The 20,554-nt window shown below is 35.3% G+C and overlaps 2 protein-coding genes across 3 annotated transcripts in view; one reads left to right on the top strand and one right to left on the bottom strand.

Annotated features, from left to right (window-relative positions):
• Nucleotides 1-12,761, top strand: part of ext2 (exostosin glycosyltransferase 2) — a 132,641-nt gene extending 119,880 nt beyond the window's left edge. For both annotated transcript variants that reach the window (XM_052029349.1, XM_052029350.1), the window contains 4 exons: nt 3,423-3,566; nt 7,284-7,412; nt 8,380-8,462; nt 9,190-12,761. In XM_052029349.1, coding sequence (XP_051885309.1) covers nt 3,423-3,566; nt 7,284-7,412; nt 8,380-8,462; nt 9,190-9,328 — 495 coding nt within the window. In that variant the 3' untranslated portion in view covers nt 9,329-12,761. The remainder of the gene's footprint in view (nt 1-3,422; nt 3,567-7,283; nt 7,413-8,379; nt 8,463-9,189) is intronic.
• A 1,048-nt stretch (nt 12,762-13,809) lies between these two features.
• Nucleotides 13,810-20,554, bottom strand: part of alx4a (ALX homeobox 4a) — a 34,680-nt gene continuing 27,935 nt past the window's right edge. The window contains 1 exon segment of the mRNA XM_052029351.1: nt 13,810-15,554. Coding sequence (XP_051885311.1) covers nt 15,231-15,554 — 324 coding nt within the window. The 3' untranslated portion in view covers nt 13,810-15,230.

Genomic DNA, 20,554 nt, shown 5'->3' on the forward strand with positions numbered 1-20,554 from the left:
ATTTAAAACATGAATATTGCAGATGTGTAGAAGACCAGAGAGCATTTGCTCATCTATTTAAGTTTTTTTTTGTAATATTTTTGATTAAGGAATTTACAGGATAAACAGAAATTGATCTGTCTAGTTCAAAAACAGTGTGGAAATAATGAAGATGCAAATGGTTCATCTTAACACAGTACATATAGTTGCATTCTTTTTTTTTCAAGTACTGTAATTTTTGTCTCAAACAATACCCTTGAATTCCTAATCGGCCAAGAATGTACATTATTATTTTGGGGAGCCAAGCACTGGAATAACTACACTTCTCATCTCTAATCATCATAGGAAAAATGTCGTGGGTCAGCTTCTTGTTGCAGTTTTATAGCAGTTGCTTTTTCTTTCAATTGAGTTTTTTAGGTTTATTTTTAGGTTGCTTTAAGATTAAAGCTTATCATATGGGACTGGAGTTGCATACATCACAGACCAAATAGGGTTAATATACTGCCTGCCATGAAGGACTGTCATGAATTGATGATGTGACAATTTGCCAATTTTCACAGTTGATTTGTAAGGTTTTAATAAAATAGCAATTTTTCAGACATTGAAATTTCAAATGAGCTAAACTTCTGTTGGCAATTTTGCAATAAGAGAGAGATTTTCCGAATGCATAGCATAGTTTTAAACCAACCACCTTCACTCTCTTTATTTTCCCTTTACTTCGAGGACCAGCTTAGTGTATGCTGGGCACAGTACAAATACAGTTTATTTGCAATTTTCCTATGCGTTTCCATGAGCATGATTTTTTTTCAGGAGCACTTTTTCATGTTGCTTATGTTTCAAATTAGCAGTCCAATAAAACTTCATGCTTCTGCATATGAAATGAAAATTAGTGGGAAACTGCATGTGAAAAGACATTGACAGAAGCCAGTTAATTGCAGATTCTCATTGAAGGGCAGTTGACTTGGTAATTATGATCCGGTCTGTCATGGTATAGCCTATGTTTATAATCATAAACTGATCCTTTAATCTGCACAGTAGTCTTTGAAGTAATTAAGAGTCCATTAAACAGTCCTTTGGTTTGGTTCTTATGCTTGATTTCTGTTTCTTTTTTAAAAAAAAGCATGTTAATGATAATGCTAAACAAATGCTGTAATCTTTGCTCAGACTTCACATCACTTAACATTTTGCAAATAAAGTGTTGCTGTACAAGTCTAATTGTATGCAGCTGTGCATGATATATGTACCCTGCTTTGATATTGAACATTTATGCAAACTAATAACTTAAATTTTCAACTAAAATCTATTTTCTTATACCTTTGTTATTTTCATATTGAGCTTAGCTGTTTTTGTTTCATGTGTATTACTTTGACTCTTCATTTTGGCTGCATTTTGCTTAAAATAAAGAGTATTCCTACTGTAGAAGGAGCAGCCTCTTTAATGAACTGTTTCAGTGCACAACAAACCCATCCATTTGACCTTTGTAGTGCCGTTCAAATCCATTTCTTAAAATGTGCATCATAAAAACAGAAAATGCTGGAAATATTCAGCATGTCAGATTGCATCTGTGGAAAGAGAAACAGAACTGAAAAGGAGAGAAAAGAAGCTCGATAAAATAGGGGGAGTTAATGATGGTATAAAACCAAGGTGACCATGGGGAGCAGTTAGAGAGCAAGAACATAAAAGAATATGAGAGTTGTAAAATGCAGAGCAGGAAGACGTGCCCAACAGTTCCAGCTGGACATGTCCTCCAATTCCAGAGAAAATATTTAAAACAAAATAGATGGCCAACTGATACAGACTTAGAAATCAAATTACCTGAAGTAGAAGAATTCAATATTGAATCCAAAAGCCTGCAATAGAAAATGAGGTGCTATTCCTTAAACTTGCATTGAACCTCATTGTAACAGTGTGGGAGGTTGCAGACTGATAAGTCAGTATGGAAGGGAGATGGAGAATTAAAGTGGCAGGCTACACGAAGCTCAGTGTTACCCCTGCGAACTGAACACAGGTGCTCCACAAAGCAGTCACCCAATCTGCGTTTGGTTTCTCCAATGTAGAGAAAACCACATTATGCACACTGAATGCAGTACCCTAAATTGGTGGAAGTGCAGTTAAATCGCTGCTTCACCTGGAAGTGCTATGAGGCTCCCTGGATGGTGAGAAAAGAGATGAAAGTCCAAGTGTCACATTGTCTGTCGTTGCAAAGGAAAGTCCTGTAAGAAGGGGGTGATTGATGCGAATGGAATAATGGACCAGGGAGTCATGAAGGGAATAGTCCCTGTGAAATGCTGAAAGGGGAAGATGTGTATGGTGGTGGAATCTCTCTGAGGGTGACAGAAATTGCAGAGAATGATCTATTGAATGAAGAGACTGGTGGGGTGGAAGGTGAGGTCAGTGAGAACGCTATCCTTGTACTGTCCCAGAGGGGGTGAGAGCAGAGGTATAGGAGACAGACAAGATGTGGTCAAGATGTTTGTTAACAACGGTAGAGGGGAAGCCGCAGTTCAGGAAGAAGGAAGAAACTGAACCTGTATTGTGGAACAGTAACCAATGTTAGTTGTCAACACAAGCTGTGCCACTGAACTCCCACTTTATGATTGATTACCGCTTCTGAACAACCATCTGAATCTTAATAAATATTCTGCCGCTTGCCTTTGCAAGAGTTTGCAAATTTGAGAAAAAGAGAATTGATGCCCATTGTAGATCCTAAATGAGCTCTGCAGGCCAGAAGGAGCCCAAGTTTGCTTCTGGTTAGTGTAAAATTAGCCTGTGCAACCCTTCCCAACGTGTCAATATTTTCATGTAAATATTAAAAGAAATTGGTCACAGAATTACAACTAGTTATTAAACAAATGTTGGCATCACTCCCCAAAATAGGTGCAGTTTACTCCATGCTGATCTCTGGCCTGAAGGGGGTTAGTTAGCAAATATTGAAAGTCAATAAATGGAAATCACAATTGCAGTTGCTGGAAATCTGAAATAAAACAGAATGCTAGAAAAACACGCTATTCAGACAAAGGAGATTGACTGTCCATTTAATAGCTATGCCATTTCAACCTATTACAGATATTCCCTTTGTTCCACACGTTCCCATCCCCCACATTCTCTGCCAGTTAGACAAATTTGCTTTCTCTCTTTTTCTGCTTTGATGAAGGGGCTTCAACTTGAAATATTAGCTTTACTTCTCTTTCCACAGATGTTGCCTGACTTGCTAACTGTTTCCAGCATTTTCTGTTGATATTCAATAATGTTCATTTGTATTAATTCTGGTGACAAAATGTAATATTGACACATGTCAAATCTAATTACAGTGTGCATACGGGTAATTTCAGATCAGTGATTGAAAATTCACAGTGGATAATTGAGGTTAATAACTGAATCAATAGATTCTGTCATCCTACCTCAAGCCACTAACAATGTTTGGAATTTCCAACCACCTGTAGGTATGGCGTGAGTTTCCTGACAGGCTGGTGGGGTACCCTGGTCGACTTCATTTGTGGGACCAAGAGACAAGCAAATGGAAGTACGAGTCAGAATGGACAAATGAGGTCTCAATGGTATTAACTGGAGCTGCTTTCTACCACAAGGTATAGTATATTTCAAAACCATGCTAACATTAGAATTAATATAGTTGTGAACATACAAAATTGACATTATTCATTATCGGGAAGTTTCAAATACATTATACTACATTCTTGAAAATACAGAAGTTTGCTGATTGAAATAATAATGTGAGAAAGTTGTGGTTTGTTGATATATGAATTAAATCTAATTCAGCTTTGTAAAGTTCTGACATTCAACAAAACAATTGAATTAACTTTGATGGAATGTATGATCCAGTTTGTTGGAAAATCTGTGATGCCGTTGAAAATACTAATTGGAAAAGACTGTAATCACGATAGTAAAAGTAGATGTGGAGAAGGTCGAAAGGACAACGCAGTAACTTAGTGCAACTTGGAGAGTATTCTTGTTGTCACGACGTATAATGAGATGGGTAATAAAATTTTCAAAGAGAGAGGTTCATGCACTAGTTTGAGATTTTTTTGTGCCAACATGTCATAACCAGACATAGGTTAGTAGAATTACATGTCTTGATGTTTAATAGTGAGATGGGGATTGTGAAAAATGGTCATTGCCATTTGACAACCACCTCATCAAAATATCTAATGTGATGTTGCAGTATCGATAATAAGCCAGAGGTGTTATTATTTGTGATTTTGGGCAGGCTAAAAACTAGAAGGATCAAAAGAGGATGCTAAATCAGGGTTTCATCAAATTTGTGGAAATTTGTGAAACAAAAAACTAGTGTTTGGAAAACGCACAGTTCCTAAAACAAAAGGGAACATTTTAGCAAAGAGTGTGCTGTATTATACTGCTTATGGCGTGTGTTCTTTGGATAAATTCTGAATAGATTTTTTAAAATAGTATCCTCTTCGAGCTACTAGAACAGGAAAACAATAACTTACAATATTTAACTTCTACTTCTACAAACATTTTTTCCATTAATTAAAGAGATATTCTCATGGAGGAAATGAGGATTTGTTGTGAAGTTATTAATACCAAAACTCTGAATATTCAAAAGGTAAGTCAAGTTGATGAAATTACTCGGAATACAAAAATTGGTGTAGTCGTCAATAGCAAGAAAGGTTGTCTAAGGATACAGCTGGAAAATTGGCCGGACTAGTGGCAGGTGGAATTTAATACAGTAGAGTATGCATTCTGAGAACTGAGAGGTAACCTTATAGAGTTTTATAAAATTATGTGGGGCATAGATGGGAGAGTCTTTTTCCCAGGGCAGGGTTGTCTAGAACTATAGGGCACAGGTTTAAGATGCGAGGGTAGAAATTTAAAGGAGATTTAAAGGAGAAATTTAAAGGTATGTTTTTCATGCAGAGGTTGGTGAATATCTAAAACAAGCTGCCAGAGGAGGTGGTGGAGGCAGATAGAATTACACTGTTTCAAAGGCATTTGGGCAGGTACTTGAATAGGAAAGGTATAGAGGGGTAAGGGCCTAATGCAGTCATTGGTGGAGATAGGTATCATGGTCGGCCTGGGTGAACTGGACTGAAAGAGCCTGTTTCTGTGATCTATGATTCCATGGATAGTTGAATGAATTACATTCAAGGTGAATTGCATTTAGTTTTGTTTTATGAAAATTATTAAAAACATGTACAAATAGAAATGCAATTTAGATAAGTGACAAGAAAAAAGAATGGTGAATTGTGGCAGTTGTCCTGATAGAAGTGGACAGATGTAATCTATGAAATCCCTAAGAAAATCTATTCGTAATTGTGAATGTATTAAAAGCTATTTTTTTTTGTATAAATCAAGTTGTCAAAACAAGGCACCATATCCGTTGAACTGAGCAAGAAGTGAGGTTAGAAAGAATTCATTAGGTGATACCAAACTTACAAGTCTGAAAGAAAGACTAGAAGTAAGGAGACTCTCAGTTTTGCAGTACTGAGAAAGAATTAGTTAAAATTGGTTTGTGAAATATGTCTTGATTTCAGTGCTTTATAAACTTGATGGAGAGGCAAACCATGTAGATGTTTTGTGTTTGAGGCTTGAAGGAACAAGAGGGCAAATATTGAACAAGACTAAAACAATAATATTGATAAAGTACAGTATAAGAGAAAGATCCAATAGGAGCTATTAATAGTGTAGCATCATATCAGGGGCCCCATGTAGTATTATGGTACTCTATCCTTAATTAGAGGAGGAATGCTATAGTTTAGCACAGCCCAGCTGATTTCCTTTCATGGGGTTCTGGTATTCAGAGTAAATCAAGCCTTTATATTTAAAGAATAACATGTAACTAGGGGCTGCTTGGCCCATTGTGCTTATGCTGATTATTTGGTAGGACATATATAATTATCTCACTCTCTACCTTCAGAGCCCTGTAAATCTCTTCCCTATAAGTGTTTATGCAATTCCCTTTTGAATATTATTTTTCAATCTGCTACCCAATCAGCCACTTTATTCTATGTCACAACAAGTCTGCGTAGAGGAAACCGCTCCCTCATTTTGCTGCTTGTTACTGACACTATTGCTACTAAGAAAGAGTTTCTCTTTATTTTGCCTTCATGATTTTGGATACCTTGATCAAATCCCTTTTAGCCTTTTATTGCTGTGAGGGAAGCAACCCCAGTTTCTGAATATTCATCAGATAATGGAAGTTTTCATCCCTAATGCATTTCCAATAAATTTTTTCTTCACTTGGTAAAGTTGTTAACATCTTTTCTAAGGTACAAGACCAGAATTGAACATCCTATTTCAACTGAGCCTAAACAGGTTTTATAAAGATTTAGCATGCTTTTATTTGCTATTAACAAAATGAAGTATCCCATAACTTCTCTTTCATGGCTTTCTCATTGGACCTGCCACATTTTAAGATTTGTGTACACACTCCTCCAAGCCTCTGTTTTTACTCAGTTTTAAAATTCTTAACCATACAAAAGTCCATATAATTTAAGAACCTATATTTCAGTTGGCCTCTGTAATGCATGCATATTTTGCTTAAGGTTACTGGTGGAAATTAATTAAAAAACTGGATATTTTCATTGTTTATAGTCTTTTTCTTTGGCCCTTTGTTACCATTTAGCCATGAGTATCTTTCTCTATTTTTGTTTACTTTTTTTTCAGCATTTAGATTCTTTTTTTCTTAAATTTATTTTGCCTTTAAGCACAATTAGTTTTAAGTTGCTAGATGGAAGGGTACAGTTATTAGGGTCATTTTAAATTAGACTAAATCAAATAGCACACACATGGATAATCATACATGCAGAATTTTAAAAAGCTTGAGGGAGTAAATTCTTGGCCACTTCAAATGATCAGAACTATATCTCAGAGAATTTCAGACATTCATAACTCACTTTTCAATTGTACAACACCATGCATTTATATAGTACACTTAATGTAGTAAAATAATCCAGTGTAGTTCATGGGAGGCACTATCAAACAAAATTTTGCATTGAACTACATTAGATTCTTGGAATAGATGCAAAAGGATTGATCAAAGAGAGGTTTTAGGGAATATCTTAGAGAGGGTGTGTGTGGAGAATCATAGGTTTAGGGAGGCAAGTCTAGAGCTTAGGACTTTGGTGAAGTGAAACTCAAGAGGCTGAAATCAGAGAATTAGGAGGGAAATAGGACTAGAGGTTCTAGGCAGGATGAGGTCATATTGAAATTGAAAAGAAGACTGAGAATTTAAAAATAGGAATAATGAACACCAGACTAACTATTAATGAATTAGACAGTTTAAATTAATAGTCTCTAATGGATACCTGTGATCTTTTTTGTCTTAGTATTTTAATTATTTGTACACGTACAAGATGCCAGGAGATATTAAAAATTGGGTGGATGAACACATGAACTGTGAGGATATTGCTATGAACTTCCTAGTAGCTAACATGACTGGAAAGGCTCCGATTAAGGTAAGTTTCTGAATTGCCAGAAATGTGAAATCACCAAAAGGTATTAGGCTTGCCTCTTCGTTAAAACTGTGTTAAATCTAAAATAAATTTAAAACAGAAGTATTACAAATCAAGAAGCTGAGAATATAAATTTAAATCACAGAATCACAGAATGGTTTCAGCACCGAAGAAGGCTATTTGGCCCATTTAATTCATACCCGCTCGATAGAAGAACAATCCAGCCCGTTTCACTTCTGCACCTTCTCCCCATAGCTCTACAATTTTTTTTCCTTTTGGGTAGTTATCCAGATCCCTTTGGAATGTTACATTTGAATCTGCCTCCACTACTTCCCCTCATGGTGCATTCCACTTGCTATGGAGAGAAAAAAAATTCCATGTCACTTTTGGTTGTTTTGCCAATTGCCTTTGTTTTATGTTTCCTATTATTATAAGCTTTCAAACTTCAATTTTTATAGTCTTTAATGTTGTTTGTTAATAACAACCTTGAAAAGGCGCTTGCATTGGAAGTTGATATAAAGGGCTTTGTGAATTAAAAGAGATGGTAAAAGCCACATGGGTGCTATAAACTTTGTCGCCTTTAGAATCTTTAAATATTCATAGAATCTGTCAGTCAACCTAATGAGAAAACAGGCATAGGTTAATAAGGCGATATCAAAGAAGGGGAAGCAACATTTCATCACCTTATGATTGTACGGAGAACCAGTGCTTGTATAAGGCACCTGGAAGTGTGAAAACAATCATTAAGTGGATTTTAAATGGGTTGTCGTCACACACTTTCAATGAATGTGAAAGCATTCTAGTAATTTTATTGATCTCTTGTGAATTGAAATATGCCCTAGTGAGCCAGATGGAACTCGAGCAAACTGTTCTGAAAGGATGGTGCTCTCACATTACACTACAGGCGTGCTTGAACATCTAGCTGGATTAAACATGCCATTAATATTGTTGGAATTATTGTGACATGCAGGTAACCCCACGTAAAAAGTTCAAGTGCCCGGAGTGCACTGCAATTGATGGACTGTCACTGGACCAGACCCATATGGTGGAACGGTAAGTGCTCCATTCCTTGCATGTATTTAACAGCTTGAGACTGCCATTCCAGAAGTGCCCAAGAAAAACATGCATGACTGGTTCCAGATTTACAGCCCTCTCGGAAAATGTTAGTCACTGCCTTCTGCAGCAGTGAAAATTCTGCCCAAGTTTACTTAAATCATTGATTTAGGAATTGTTTAAATGTGTTCATATTTGAATGTAATGGGGTCCTAAGTTTCAAAATCATGTTCGTGGTTTAGTTGAGTAGGTTTATCGTAAAAAGATTTGTAGAATTCTCAGAATCACATGAGAGGGAGAACCCACTTTTATTTTATTTTGAGACTTGTTTTGTGTGTATGGTCCCTTCCAATCTATGCCTGGCTAAGACAGGCATAACAATTATTGCAGTTTTTATCTATAAATTTCACTGTTTATCTTTGCTATAAGCCCTATTAGAGAATATGATATAACTTCTGTTAAATAATTAAGGAACTCAAATGCGTTAATTCATTTGGAAGTTTGAGAGCATTTGCTTTATCAAAGCCTCTTCAAAACATTAGTATTGCTCTGCTTTTCTTCTTAGCTTTTAAAAGCATCTGCGTAAAGAGCTTAAGGGATGATTTCCCAATTTTATTAGTTATATTATCAGCTTTGTAATGACCTCTGGTTGTGCAGATGTCGTTCTGACGGTGTTTTATTAGATATCATTAAGTACATATTTAACACCATGGGAATATAATTGCAGGTCAGAATGCATCAATAAATTTGCAACTGTGTTTGGGATCATGCCACTGAAAGTGGTGGAGCATCGAGCAGACCCTGTCTTGTACAAGGATGACTTTCCTGAGAAGTTGAAGAGTTTCCCCAATATTGGCAGTTTATAAAATGCTGATCATCAAAATCTTGGCTACATTAACTGCACCTTTGCTACATGACAAGATGTTTCAATAAGGTCTGACTGCTGTATGTTTTGAAACCAGTTGATCAGGAATTCAAAGTTATCTCCTGCTGTATTAGCGTTTACAAACTAATGATATGCAACTGCAGGTCAACAATTGATGTATTTTTAAAATGATGGATGTTAATGAATTTACAATAGTTTTACATGGCAGAAAAGGTTCTCTGTTTTTAAATTAAATATGTATTTTATATTTTGATGACTAGCAAAGTACAAAAACTCAAGTTTCCTTGCAATACGTTTTGATTATGCTGTTGCTTTTTCATTATCATGACATAATATTGCTGGTTCAGGCATTAAAAGATTTGTTGACTTATGTTCTCAAACTAGCTTACTGACAAATTCCACTTTTAACATCATTGCGGGCATAACACTAGATCCTTGCTGTGCCATTGTATCAATGCTTGTCCTTGAATAGTTATTCCCATTGTATAGCTCAAAGTAATACTTCAAATGAACTTGCCCAAGTAGAAATATGACATCACTTTAGGTTGGTCATATTTAACATTGAATCTAGAATAGTCCCTTATCTTTGAGTCCATATTTAATTTGTAGTATTTAATCTACAAACTACGATGCTAGAAGGAGCTGATCTTGACAAGAATGGCAGGGAGTGGGATAGCTGGCATTGGAGGTGGTGATATACTGAGCAGAACCTGTTGTGTACAAAGATGACTTCCCAGAGAAGGTGAAGAGTTTCCCCAATATTAGCAGTTTACTGGGGTGTAATGGGTGAACAGAGGGAAAGAGAACATGCTCTTAAGAATGATGCTCAAGTATTGGGTCCTTCCCTAAATCACTATCCAGAAAACCTTGTTGGAATATCCAGGCTTTTAGACTTTGAGTGAAGGATATGATTTATGCTTCCTGTTTTTTCATTCCATCCCACTAAAACAATTTGGATGCCCTTCTAGTGCTTACATGTGTTGATGAATGTCTGCTGCCACTTCTGCAGTCAAATTCTGACATGAATCATTGCCTTGAGGTGAGGGCAAACATCACCGGAAAAACTAAAAGCAAGTTTTGAACAATGTTTATACAGCAAAAGGTGCACTGATAGTTAACAAGATCTGAACCAAAATCTTGTGATTCTCTAGGTAAGGGTTATGCCTGATAGTTCCTAGCCAGATGAAAAAGAGTTAGGAACTCACAGGAGTTCTAGGAATCCCATGTTAAGCGCATCTCTTTGGCTACTGATGTTAGTAAGTTGGGTGGTTTTGAAGTTGGCCATTAGGCAATTGCATGAGATCATTGCAGAGTGAATCCAGCAGCACACACAAAAACATCGTATAAGAGTTCATGATTTCTATTGCATTGTATATCCTTCATCAAGTAAGGGATTTAGCAAGTTCAAGAATTCCATTGATTCATCTTATGTAATCATATCTTCCTGAGATAATGCAGGCACCTAGCTGCTTTAAACTGGTGTAGCTTTTTGCACATTTGTTAAAATTCCTGTTTCCTTCCAAAGGGTTGTCTGTTGAACAACAGTCTGCTTATATATTTTTTTAATTGACGCTAGTTTTAGATATCATTGATAGAAACCAAGAATGTTCATGATTTATGGAGCCATTTATACTGAAATATTTTCCAACAGCTGCCTTATTCCATTTTAACACTACAAAATCCAGCTATTAATTATTTAATCTCAGTGATCCTTTTTGCGGTAGTTTCTAAGCTGTGATCCAGCTATTAAGGCATGAGTTTTTTTTTTCCTTGGTTATCACGTACTGTTAAGGCATAATATGCTCCTTTCAAAAGATAGGGTAATCACAATACTTTGCTTTCAATTCATTAATCATCGCCAATGTCAGCAATACCATCAGTAATGTGCATTACAAGGGTCAAAATGTAGAGTCCAACTGATATTTTGCATACTAGCTGTGTAAATGTTATTCCTAGATCAGTTAACTTCTGTTAGTGCGTGATGCTATCCCACTATCAGTGATTAGCATTAAAGTGCCTACATAATGAGTTTATAACGATTATATTATCTGACAACAATTCAAGAGGAATTTGTGGTATCTGCTTAAAGTTACCAGTGAATTTTAAAAGATTTTGGTAAACCTTAAGCAGTTACATCCTTTGCAGTAGAAAAAAATACTTGTATTTATGAGTCTCCTTCCATAGACACACATCAATGTACTCAAAATACAGGAATTATTTTTGAACCACAGTGACATATCGGCAAACACAGCTGCCATTTTGCACTACTTAACCTCCCATGTGCTTTAGGTGGCACTAGTTGAAGGTGAAATGTTGGCTAGGAGATGCAAATATTTACAAAGTTGCTGACATTGTTTACAGGTTTTGTGATTACAAAACTAATTCCACTTGCAGGAATTTTGAACTAGTATGGAATTAGCTATCCTATTAAAAAGAGATGACTAAAACTTTGCTGCAAATTGCATTGATGATGTAAACTCTGGCCTTAAGTTTTTTTAAATGCCACAAAGGTTAAAAATGTACAACATTCTCCATTTAGTACTAGAGTTGCTAATTGAAAAAAAGTGCTTTTGAACTTAATAGTATAAGAAGTGGTACCACATCTTCACAATTATAGGCTTTGACTCAATCAAATAGAAGGTAAATGTACCACTGATAACATTTCTCTCTATTTAAAAAACATGGGATACTACGTTTGGGTAGGGTGGTGGAGGAAAAAAAACTGTAGGCTTTTGTTAGTAGTAAACTAAAATTGGTCTATTGGCACTTCTTATCTGATCTAATTTATGAAGAATTGATTTAATCCCACGTTCAAATGGAAATACTGATGAGGTTACCAATGTGGAATGTACAACTGGACCTGCCACTTGCCAGGAATGGCAAACTTAGGGGGGCTGTAGTATGTTCTCCTGTTGCAAGTGAGATGTGTCACAAAGGCAAAAAAACTTTGTCACGGGCATTTCTCATTCAATAATAAGAATTAGAAGACTATAATCAAGAGATTTGTTAGCTATTTACACACATGAGATTATATATTAAGTGTATCTTCCTTTGAAATTGAATGCATGTATTAAGTATGTGAACCTCATGAAGTCCTAAAATTATACATCAGATCTCCAGATAACCTATAGATCATTCATCGATATCATTGTTTTTTTTTCTACAGTTGGTGTAGTCATAAATGACAAAATTTATTTCCAATATGGTCCCTTATTGTTTGTGTTTGTACTTTAATGCTTATTTTTGTCAAATGAGATTGTAATTTTATTGGACCTTGTTACTTGTGACTCGTGCTTGTCTGTAAAATATAAATTACTGGTGTCTATCTCATAAGCAAGCAGAACTGTCTGATGTTGTTCTTTGGGTGAACAGCTGTGAGTCATTTAAATAAATTAATTTGCTATTGCACTCTGTCATTGTTAGTCCTGTGATAAGTACACCTGCTAATAGATACATTTAATATAATTACAAGGCTATAAATCAAATCTAATCTGTTTTCTCTTATTCATTGGTGGGATGTGGGCATCACTGGTAAGTCCAGCATTTAATTACCCATCTCTAATTATTCCAGTGGAGAGCTGCCACTACAAAGTGCTAGAACATGTGGTGAAAGTGGTCTTGTAATGCAATGAAGTTGGGAGATCCAGAATTTTTGACCAAATAGCAAATGATGGAAACAGCAATGTAATTAATTGTGAGATAATATGTATCTTTGAAGAGACTTGGAGGCATTGGTAGTCGTCCCATACCACTGCTAATCTTGTCCTTGTGGTATGGTGAAAGTTGTGAGTTTGCTAGATGCTGTCAGAGAAGCCTTGATGAGTTGCTGGATTGCTTTTGGAGATGGTATGCATTGCAGCAATAGTGTGCTAGTGGTCTGTGGCTGATTCTGAAAGGTGATGAATGGGTGCCAATCAAGTTGTTACTCAGTGTTAGTGCTACAGCAGACACATTAAAAGGAAATTATTTGATATCAGTTTGTTTAAAAAGATAAATAATGGACACTTAATTGCATTTTAACTCTTGTGTAAAGTCACATTGTTGCCAAATTTGAGTCACTACTGGATCATTTAATTGCTGAAAATGTCAATTCTTTCATATTTGTTAAAAAAAAGTTTTTTAAAAAACATAGAAGAAATATTAATAGGTGGTGGTGTCTATGTTTAACTTTCTTTGAAGATGGCCTGTTTTTATAAGTTGACTGCATTCAGGGTTACTAGTGTACATCTTCTGACACCTGTTGTTAACACAAGTTCTGTAATCCTTTCTGTACTCTGTCAGCAGATCAGAAGGGCAGTGTTGGTATTTTTGTCCTCTTCAATTAATGTGAGATCTCAGCTATCATTAGCACATTTCATCACCATTCCTTGCAAAGAAAATACTTTTATTTTCAGTAGGAAAAAGACATTTTTTATTGGGTTATTGATTATACCTGTCACAACAACACACACCATCCTGACCCACTCTTACAGTTTCCTAAGAAATTACATATGCAAAACATGGTACCAAGTGCAATAACTTATTCATAAAACAATATAACAGGCAAATTATGAGTTTGCTAAATTCTCACAGTAATGATAAACACTACTTTGGATGCAGTAACACTTTTTATTGAATGTATTCTAATTGCACCCTTTGCTACTATTATATTTAAAACAAGGCAATTAAAGCTAAAGGAGTTTACAAGGTTAAAATATTTTACAACAAATTATAACAGTAATAGTCTCAAGACTTTATTTCAGCAAAAGTACACAACACACCCAAACAGATATATTACTCTGAACTTCAACCTTCTGCTTCAGTAGTATAAGTAATAGCAATGGGCGTGATTGTTGCAAAAGATAATTACATTTAAAACTATAACATTTCACTTTTGGTATATTAGCACAGTACACAAAACATTTTTTTGTTTATTTGTAAGACGTTTTCTTGTCTTTTGTTTTTAAATTGTGTAAACTTTGCAAGATCTTAAACTACTGTTTCTACTATAGGTCAGTGCCTAGGACTAGTCACATAGGTTTTTTAATGTTTAAAATCAAGTAAATGTTTTTTGCAGAATTAACAACTTAACGAATGATTTGAATGTGATATCCAGTTTGTTTTATCAAAATTTACCATCAAAGTTAAACTCATATCTGAAGGAATCACAGCCAATATCGTGTGTTAATGAGGACCCTATCATAAACAGGACTTAAACTAATGTGGCAAGAAGGAAATCCTTTACAGTTTGTAAATGGAAACTTTTTTTTAAAAAGTTCAATCAGAATAATGTGATATACTTACCAAAATTTACAAGTTGTAAAGATTTTCAGAATCTAATAGATTAGTTCTAATTCATTCAACATAGAATAAAAAGTACTTCTCACTTTGCACCTCATTGGTTCTTCAGTCTGGATGGGTTTACCTTTTCTCGTTAAGGTCCTATCAGAATAATGCTTAAGCTATTCAGCAGGAGAATCATTTTAATTGGCTTGTGTCTATTCCATAAAATAGTCCATTTCCATGTGCTTAAGGTTTCATACTCATCATGTATGTGGTTAGATACACTTCTTCAAAGAGCTGTTTCCTTTGAAATTTGTTGAATTCTAATTGCAGAATTAATGTTTCTATTATAGATTTTATTTACAAGCTTTAACTACTTAAAACTAAATAGGATATCACTTTCAAATGAAACTGTTTTTGAATAGTTTACAGGGTAGCTCTTGTACAGCAAAAAGGTATAATATAAATATTTCTAAATAGAAGTAAACCTCCATTCTAATCCTACCAACCTATAATAGGAAAAGTGCTGCATATAAATCTCCATGTTCTGTTATGTCTTCAGTCCAGCATAATGTAATAATGTATTATTTTCAGTGTTTGAGTATGTAACATTAAGTCAATCATGTAGCCCAAGATATTGCAGCACTGTGCTCCTTGGCTTTCATTCTTAAGGCTGCAATGCTAGACGATTTTCGATCTGGTTCATTACTGATGTCAAATGTGTTGATGGCAGCCCCAAGCCCAGCGGTGCCAAAGAGACCACCCATATGTGCCTGTCCCACATGGCTGCCAGGGGCAGAAACACCTAGGAAGTCGGACACCCCAGCTGGAGCGTGTGCGTGTGCGTGTGGGGACATGCAAGATGTAACTGTTTCACAGGGCACAACACAGGCTGGCACTGGAGAGGAGGCACCATTGTTACCAATCCAAGATGGATTTTGAATCTGAAAGGGAAACGAACAGACCAAGTGTTAATTTGAATATTACATGGGTTGATTACTTCGTTTCGTAGTTATTTTGTTTTATGAATTTTAAATAATTTCATTGGTCAAGATCCTATTGTTATGAATAATGCAATATTTTGGAAACAAGAGCAATTCACCGCTTAAAGTCTGCTTAGTATTCAAAAATGCAGAATTCTTCCAAACTTTTAACACTGATTTGAAGGGGAGGTGCTATCCTAAAAATACAGTTTACAGTCACCAATGAAAGAACAGATCCCACTGTATCTCTCAAATAGCCCTGCCAACAAAGACTCAGCAGGCCTTGTGGCATGGATCTCTCTTTTGCAGACATGTTGATGTTTGGTACCTTCTGTAGCTGTTGTCATGTCCGGAAAGAAAGATGATATTAGGTTGAATAAGCAGAAAATCTGATTGGAGGATTCTGACAGATGTCAAAGTAATAAGTAAAAAGTCATAAATTTTATCTTTTATACATTTTGAATAGAACCAAATAAAGACTGCCAATACACATAATTAAAGATGAAACCTGAAATTGCATAAACTTAATGGAAAATAATTAAAAAGATAAAATGTTGAAATCATTATTCTGAAAGAAGTAGACTTAACACATAAAATTAGTTTTTCAGGACTAGACAGGTTTTGTCAACAGTAGTTATAGCTTAATTTAAACTCAGCTACAGTATGTATCATTCAACCGGCTCACCATTTTCAATGGTTATTGCAACAAGTCAAGTTGCTGATTGCAATTTTCACTGACTCAACAACATACCCTGAAGTAACAAGTTATTATTGACAGTGAATACTCTAATTCTGCATTCAATTGTGTATGTATCAATGCCTGAAGTTTGTCAATTTGACAGAGTAATGATGGCCTTCATTTCACTTTCTTCTGTACTTGGTCAGTATTATGGGGCTTGATATTGTCTTTCTACTCTAATTCTGCAACAGTGACTACACTTAATTAATTAATTGACTGTAAGGCACATTGAGATGTCCTGAAATAAATGTGAAAGAACTATACAAATGCAAGTATTTCTTTTTAATTGTCATGTTTTTTAGCCTAAATTGTAATATGGAACTTGTTTTTTTAAGTGTTTCATTAAATATGTCCAATTGTTCAAAGAGAAACTAGCAGAGAAGAGTGCTGCTGCTTCATAGTCTTGGCTGGATTCAGTTTATGATCCAAGAGTTAAATGATCTTTCTATAAAGCCCTGCACTATCTGGCTTTCATAAGCAAAAGGTTGGAAACTTTCTGAACAGAAATTGGCTTTGGTATTCTAATCAGAAAAGCGCATTATTCGGGTAATGAAGAAGAGCAGGTGTAGTTGATTTATTAGGAGTAATCCATTCAGGTCCATGAGATCATTCAACCATTCAATTAGATGTTGGCTGATCTGTATCATAACTCTCCTGCCTTGATATTTTAACATATAGTAATACCACTCGTTAGTTTGCTCTTCTAAATGTTTCTTTCAAACACTTCAATATTTAGATAATAAGTGCATTTGAATTAATTGCTTAGTATAACAAAATTTCATTGACTGGAGTTGGCAATTCTGAACTGCTTAATTCTCAGTCAGGTTTGAACATTTACTCAAAAGCTGTTGAACACCAACATTCAAGACTGAGTTTCAAATGTCACCACACCTGCATCTATTCTCTATCACTGTATAACATATGTAGTCTATTGGCAGAATTCAAAATTCCCCAGCATTATGTTGAGGGATTTTCTCTCAGTTCCTTTAAAAGATCTGGCATAGGATCGGAGGTCCATGCTACTTTTATTTTTATGTTTTATATCTGAGTTTTTAATCAACTTGTGAAGATCATTGACTAATTGGTTTATAAAACTTACCTTCCTCATGTATAATGCTAAATTGATAATTTCTACCTAATTTTTTTAATGCAATTTTTTTTTAAATATCACTGTATAGCATTGACATTCCTGACAGTTTGGACAGGAGGCAAAATCTTCTTCCAGCTTTGCGATCAAAGCCTGTGGGAGGTGTTCCGGGGCAGGGCACCTGCAATGCACCATCTGTGGTCTAGCCATCATTAACATGTCATCAACCATCCACATCTAACCAAGGTAACTTTCAGGCATACAGGGATCATGGGTGATAATCCTCAGCAATCAGTTCAATTCAACATGATCCAACCTAATGTTTAAATTGCCATTATGTAACTAGAAGATTCAAATTATTTGAAGAAACCAGAGATCTGATTTGTAGTAGAATTGAGTGATTAAAGTTGATAATGGAAATTTTGGGTATTTTGTTTCGGTTATGCAATCTGCATTTAAAAAAAATTAGGTAGAAATTACCAATTTAGCATTATACGTGAGGAACGTAAGTTTTATTAACCAATTAGTCAATGATCTTCATAAGATCCTGCACAGATTGAAACAGTTATGATAAATGAAATTAATTTATGCATTTTATCCATGAGTGATGTGATTTTCCAATTTAAATAAAAATGTCAGTTTACTTTTCCAAGCCAGATTGTAAACCTGTTGTGCTTACCAGTTGGAGAGGTGATTGATGTGTGTTGGAGGTTGTTAAAATACAATGATTAAAACAGAGGGAATAAACAAAGAATAGAATGCAATGGCATGCTTTGTTAAGGCAGATTTCGAGATTGGAACAGGTAACAGTAAAGAAAAAAGAACTATTAAATTTAACAGGAGGGAATAATTTGGCCACGTACAGGAGCGTATTAGATTCTACCAGCTGAGAAATATGGTCTAGAGGTATTGTAAGATGTCTGATTTATTTCTGCTGTAAATCAACACCTTTTGATGAATGCATAGTGTGTGGGTTATTTGCATCTTAACCTAACATGGAAATAAGTGAATTATTATTAAAGCTACCCCTCACATAGTGAACAATAAGACTTTCTGATACTCATGTTAAAAGGAAAATAAAAGATCCAGCATGGGTGTAGGCAATAGAATCTGTCCATTGCTTGAACACTAAGAATGGAATCTGCCTTAATCAGCTTAATTTGCAGTCAAGTAGTTGAGTGTTTCTTAACTGGAACTATGTTTATTTTGAAAGAATAATAGATCAGACGGGATCTGTAGAGAGAGAAGCATAATGCAGCAGGTTTTCCATTGCCCTGCCTTTTCCTATGCTATTAAGTCCAATGTGCCGCCAAGTTCAGTCTTCTGTGGAGAGTCTTGCAACATATTGATATGACAGAGTTGAGAATAGGGGTTATCTCATCACAGACAGCTTGCTGCACTCAAAACGGAATTGACAGCCAGTGAGGACCTGTTTACTGATGTCAGTTTTATTATATCAGAATCATTGAATAGGAATCATATATTTTTATATATGTGAAAAAAAAATCTAAATTTTAAACATTTGCAAATGGGAAAGCTGTGAAATCTGCACAGGCACGGGCCAATGAACTCCATGAGGACAAAGCCAGTTTACCCCACCACTATATTGGAAACCAGGATTACCGAGGGAAATCCTGACGTTAGTGCTGGCATAAGAACTGGCCCAATGTTTCCGATTAATGACCTTTCATCAGAGCTGGTCACTAGAAATGTCATCAACCAAAAATATTATCTCTGTTTTTCTCTTTCCATAGCTATTGTTTTTCACCTGTGAGAATTTCCAAATTGCTCTGAATGCTGGAAACCTGAAATATAAATAGTATCTCAAATTAGTACTTTGCACATTCATCCCTAGTCCCTGTTTATTCCTATTGTTTTGTGCACTTCCATATCCAACTTCCTTTTAAAAAAGATTACAACCTTTGCCTCAATGTTAAGGCGATAGGTCTTTCCATGTCACTCAGTTACAAGTGCCCCTACTTTTTAAAGAAAGGCGCTGGAGAAAAATCTAAAATAATGACAGGTCAGTGAAGTGACGGCACTTGTATCTGGCTCAAATGAGAGTTGCCCAGAAAGATCCACTGATCTCTTTGGCATGGATTTTCCTCCCTGGCATTGGTTGCTGCTGCTGTGTTGATTGAAGATGATCTTTGGTTCAGCAGCTGTAATATCAAGTTGGCTGAACACTCAACCACATTGAAGAACTTTCTTTCAGCACAAACCATGAAGGAAAAGGCACGAGTTTAAGCTAATATTTTAAACACGGTACACTCAAAATAAAGATTACAACAAATAAAATTAAAATAGCAGTTGATTTTTTTAAAGAGTAAAATTGTAGTCTTTACTTAAATCCATTATGTATCAGAGCTACATTTCATAGATAAAACCAGTGGTTTAGGGTCGTAGAATTTTCTTGACAGTATTTGTGGATTAGCATCCATTAATAATTCAAATGGACTTCCAACAAAAAATGTATAATCTTCAAACTATTTTACAACAAGATAAATTCATTGTATCTAAAATTCTTGCTGGTTCCAAAGATTTCCTTTGAATGTAAGACAGCATAACCTTTAGAGGGGGACTGAATTACTAACAATGACGTAAGTGGTTTCTGTATTAAACTACATGTAGAAATCCTCAAGTTTCATTGTTATGGTGGCAAATACTGATAGTTTTGACCTTGTTACAGTGGCAAGACCCAAGCTTATTTTAATTTATTAGAATACTCTCCACTGGTCATGAGATCATCACCAAAGTAAATAAAATTATTTTGTTGAAAATATTGATTAAAACAAATTTTGCAAAGGTAATTAAAACTATAATTTTACCAGAAAAAAAACCCTTTATCATTAGTATTTCATAGTGGCATCTCTGTAAAAGAATTGAGAAGTAATGCGGTTTGGGTTTGGTGCTGATATCAGAAGCTCTGCATTCCTCATGATTCCAATTGATTTTGCCTTTTTTTTACTCGCTGTAATCTTTTACCTTAAAGGGATTAATTTGGTTTAGAGGAAAGTAAGGGCTTGTTTTGTCAATTTACTTAGTTGCTCTTCCTCTTGTTTATACAATGATGACTAAATGCAGTGATCCCATTCTGTACAATAGATGATGATCTCAATTTACATATCAGTGAGG

This window comes from Pristis pectinata, chromosome 14, assembly GCF_009764475.1.
Source record: "Pristis pectinata isolate sPriPec2 chromosome 14, sPriPec2.1.pri, whole genome shotgun sequence".
NCBI lineage: Eukaryota > Metazoa > Chordata > Chondrichthyes > Rhinopristiformes > Pristidae > Pristis > Pristis pectinata.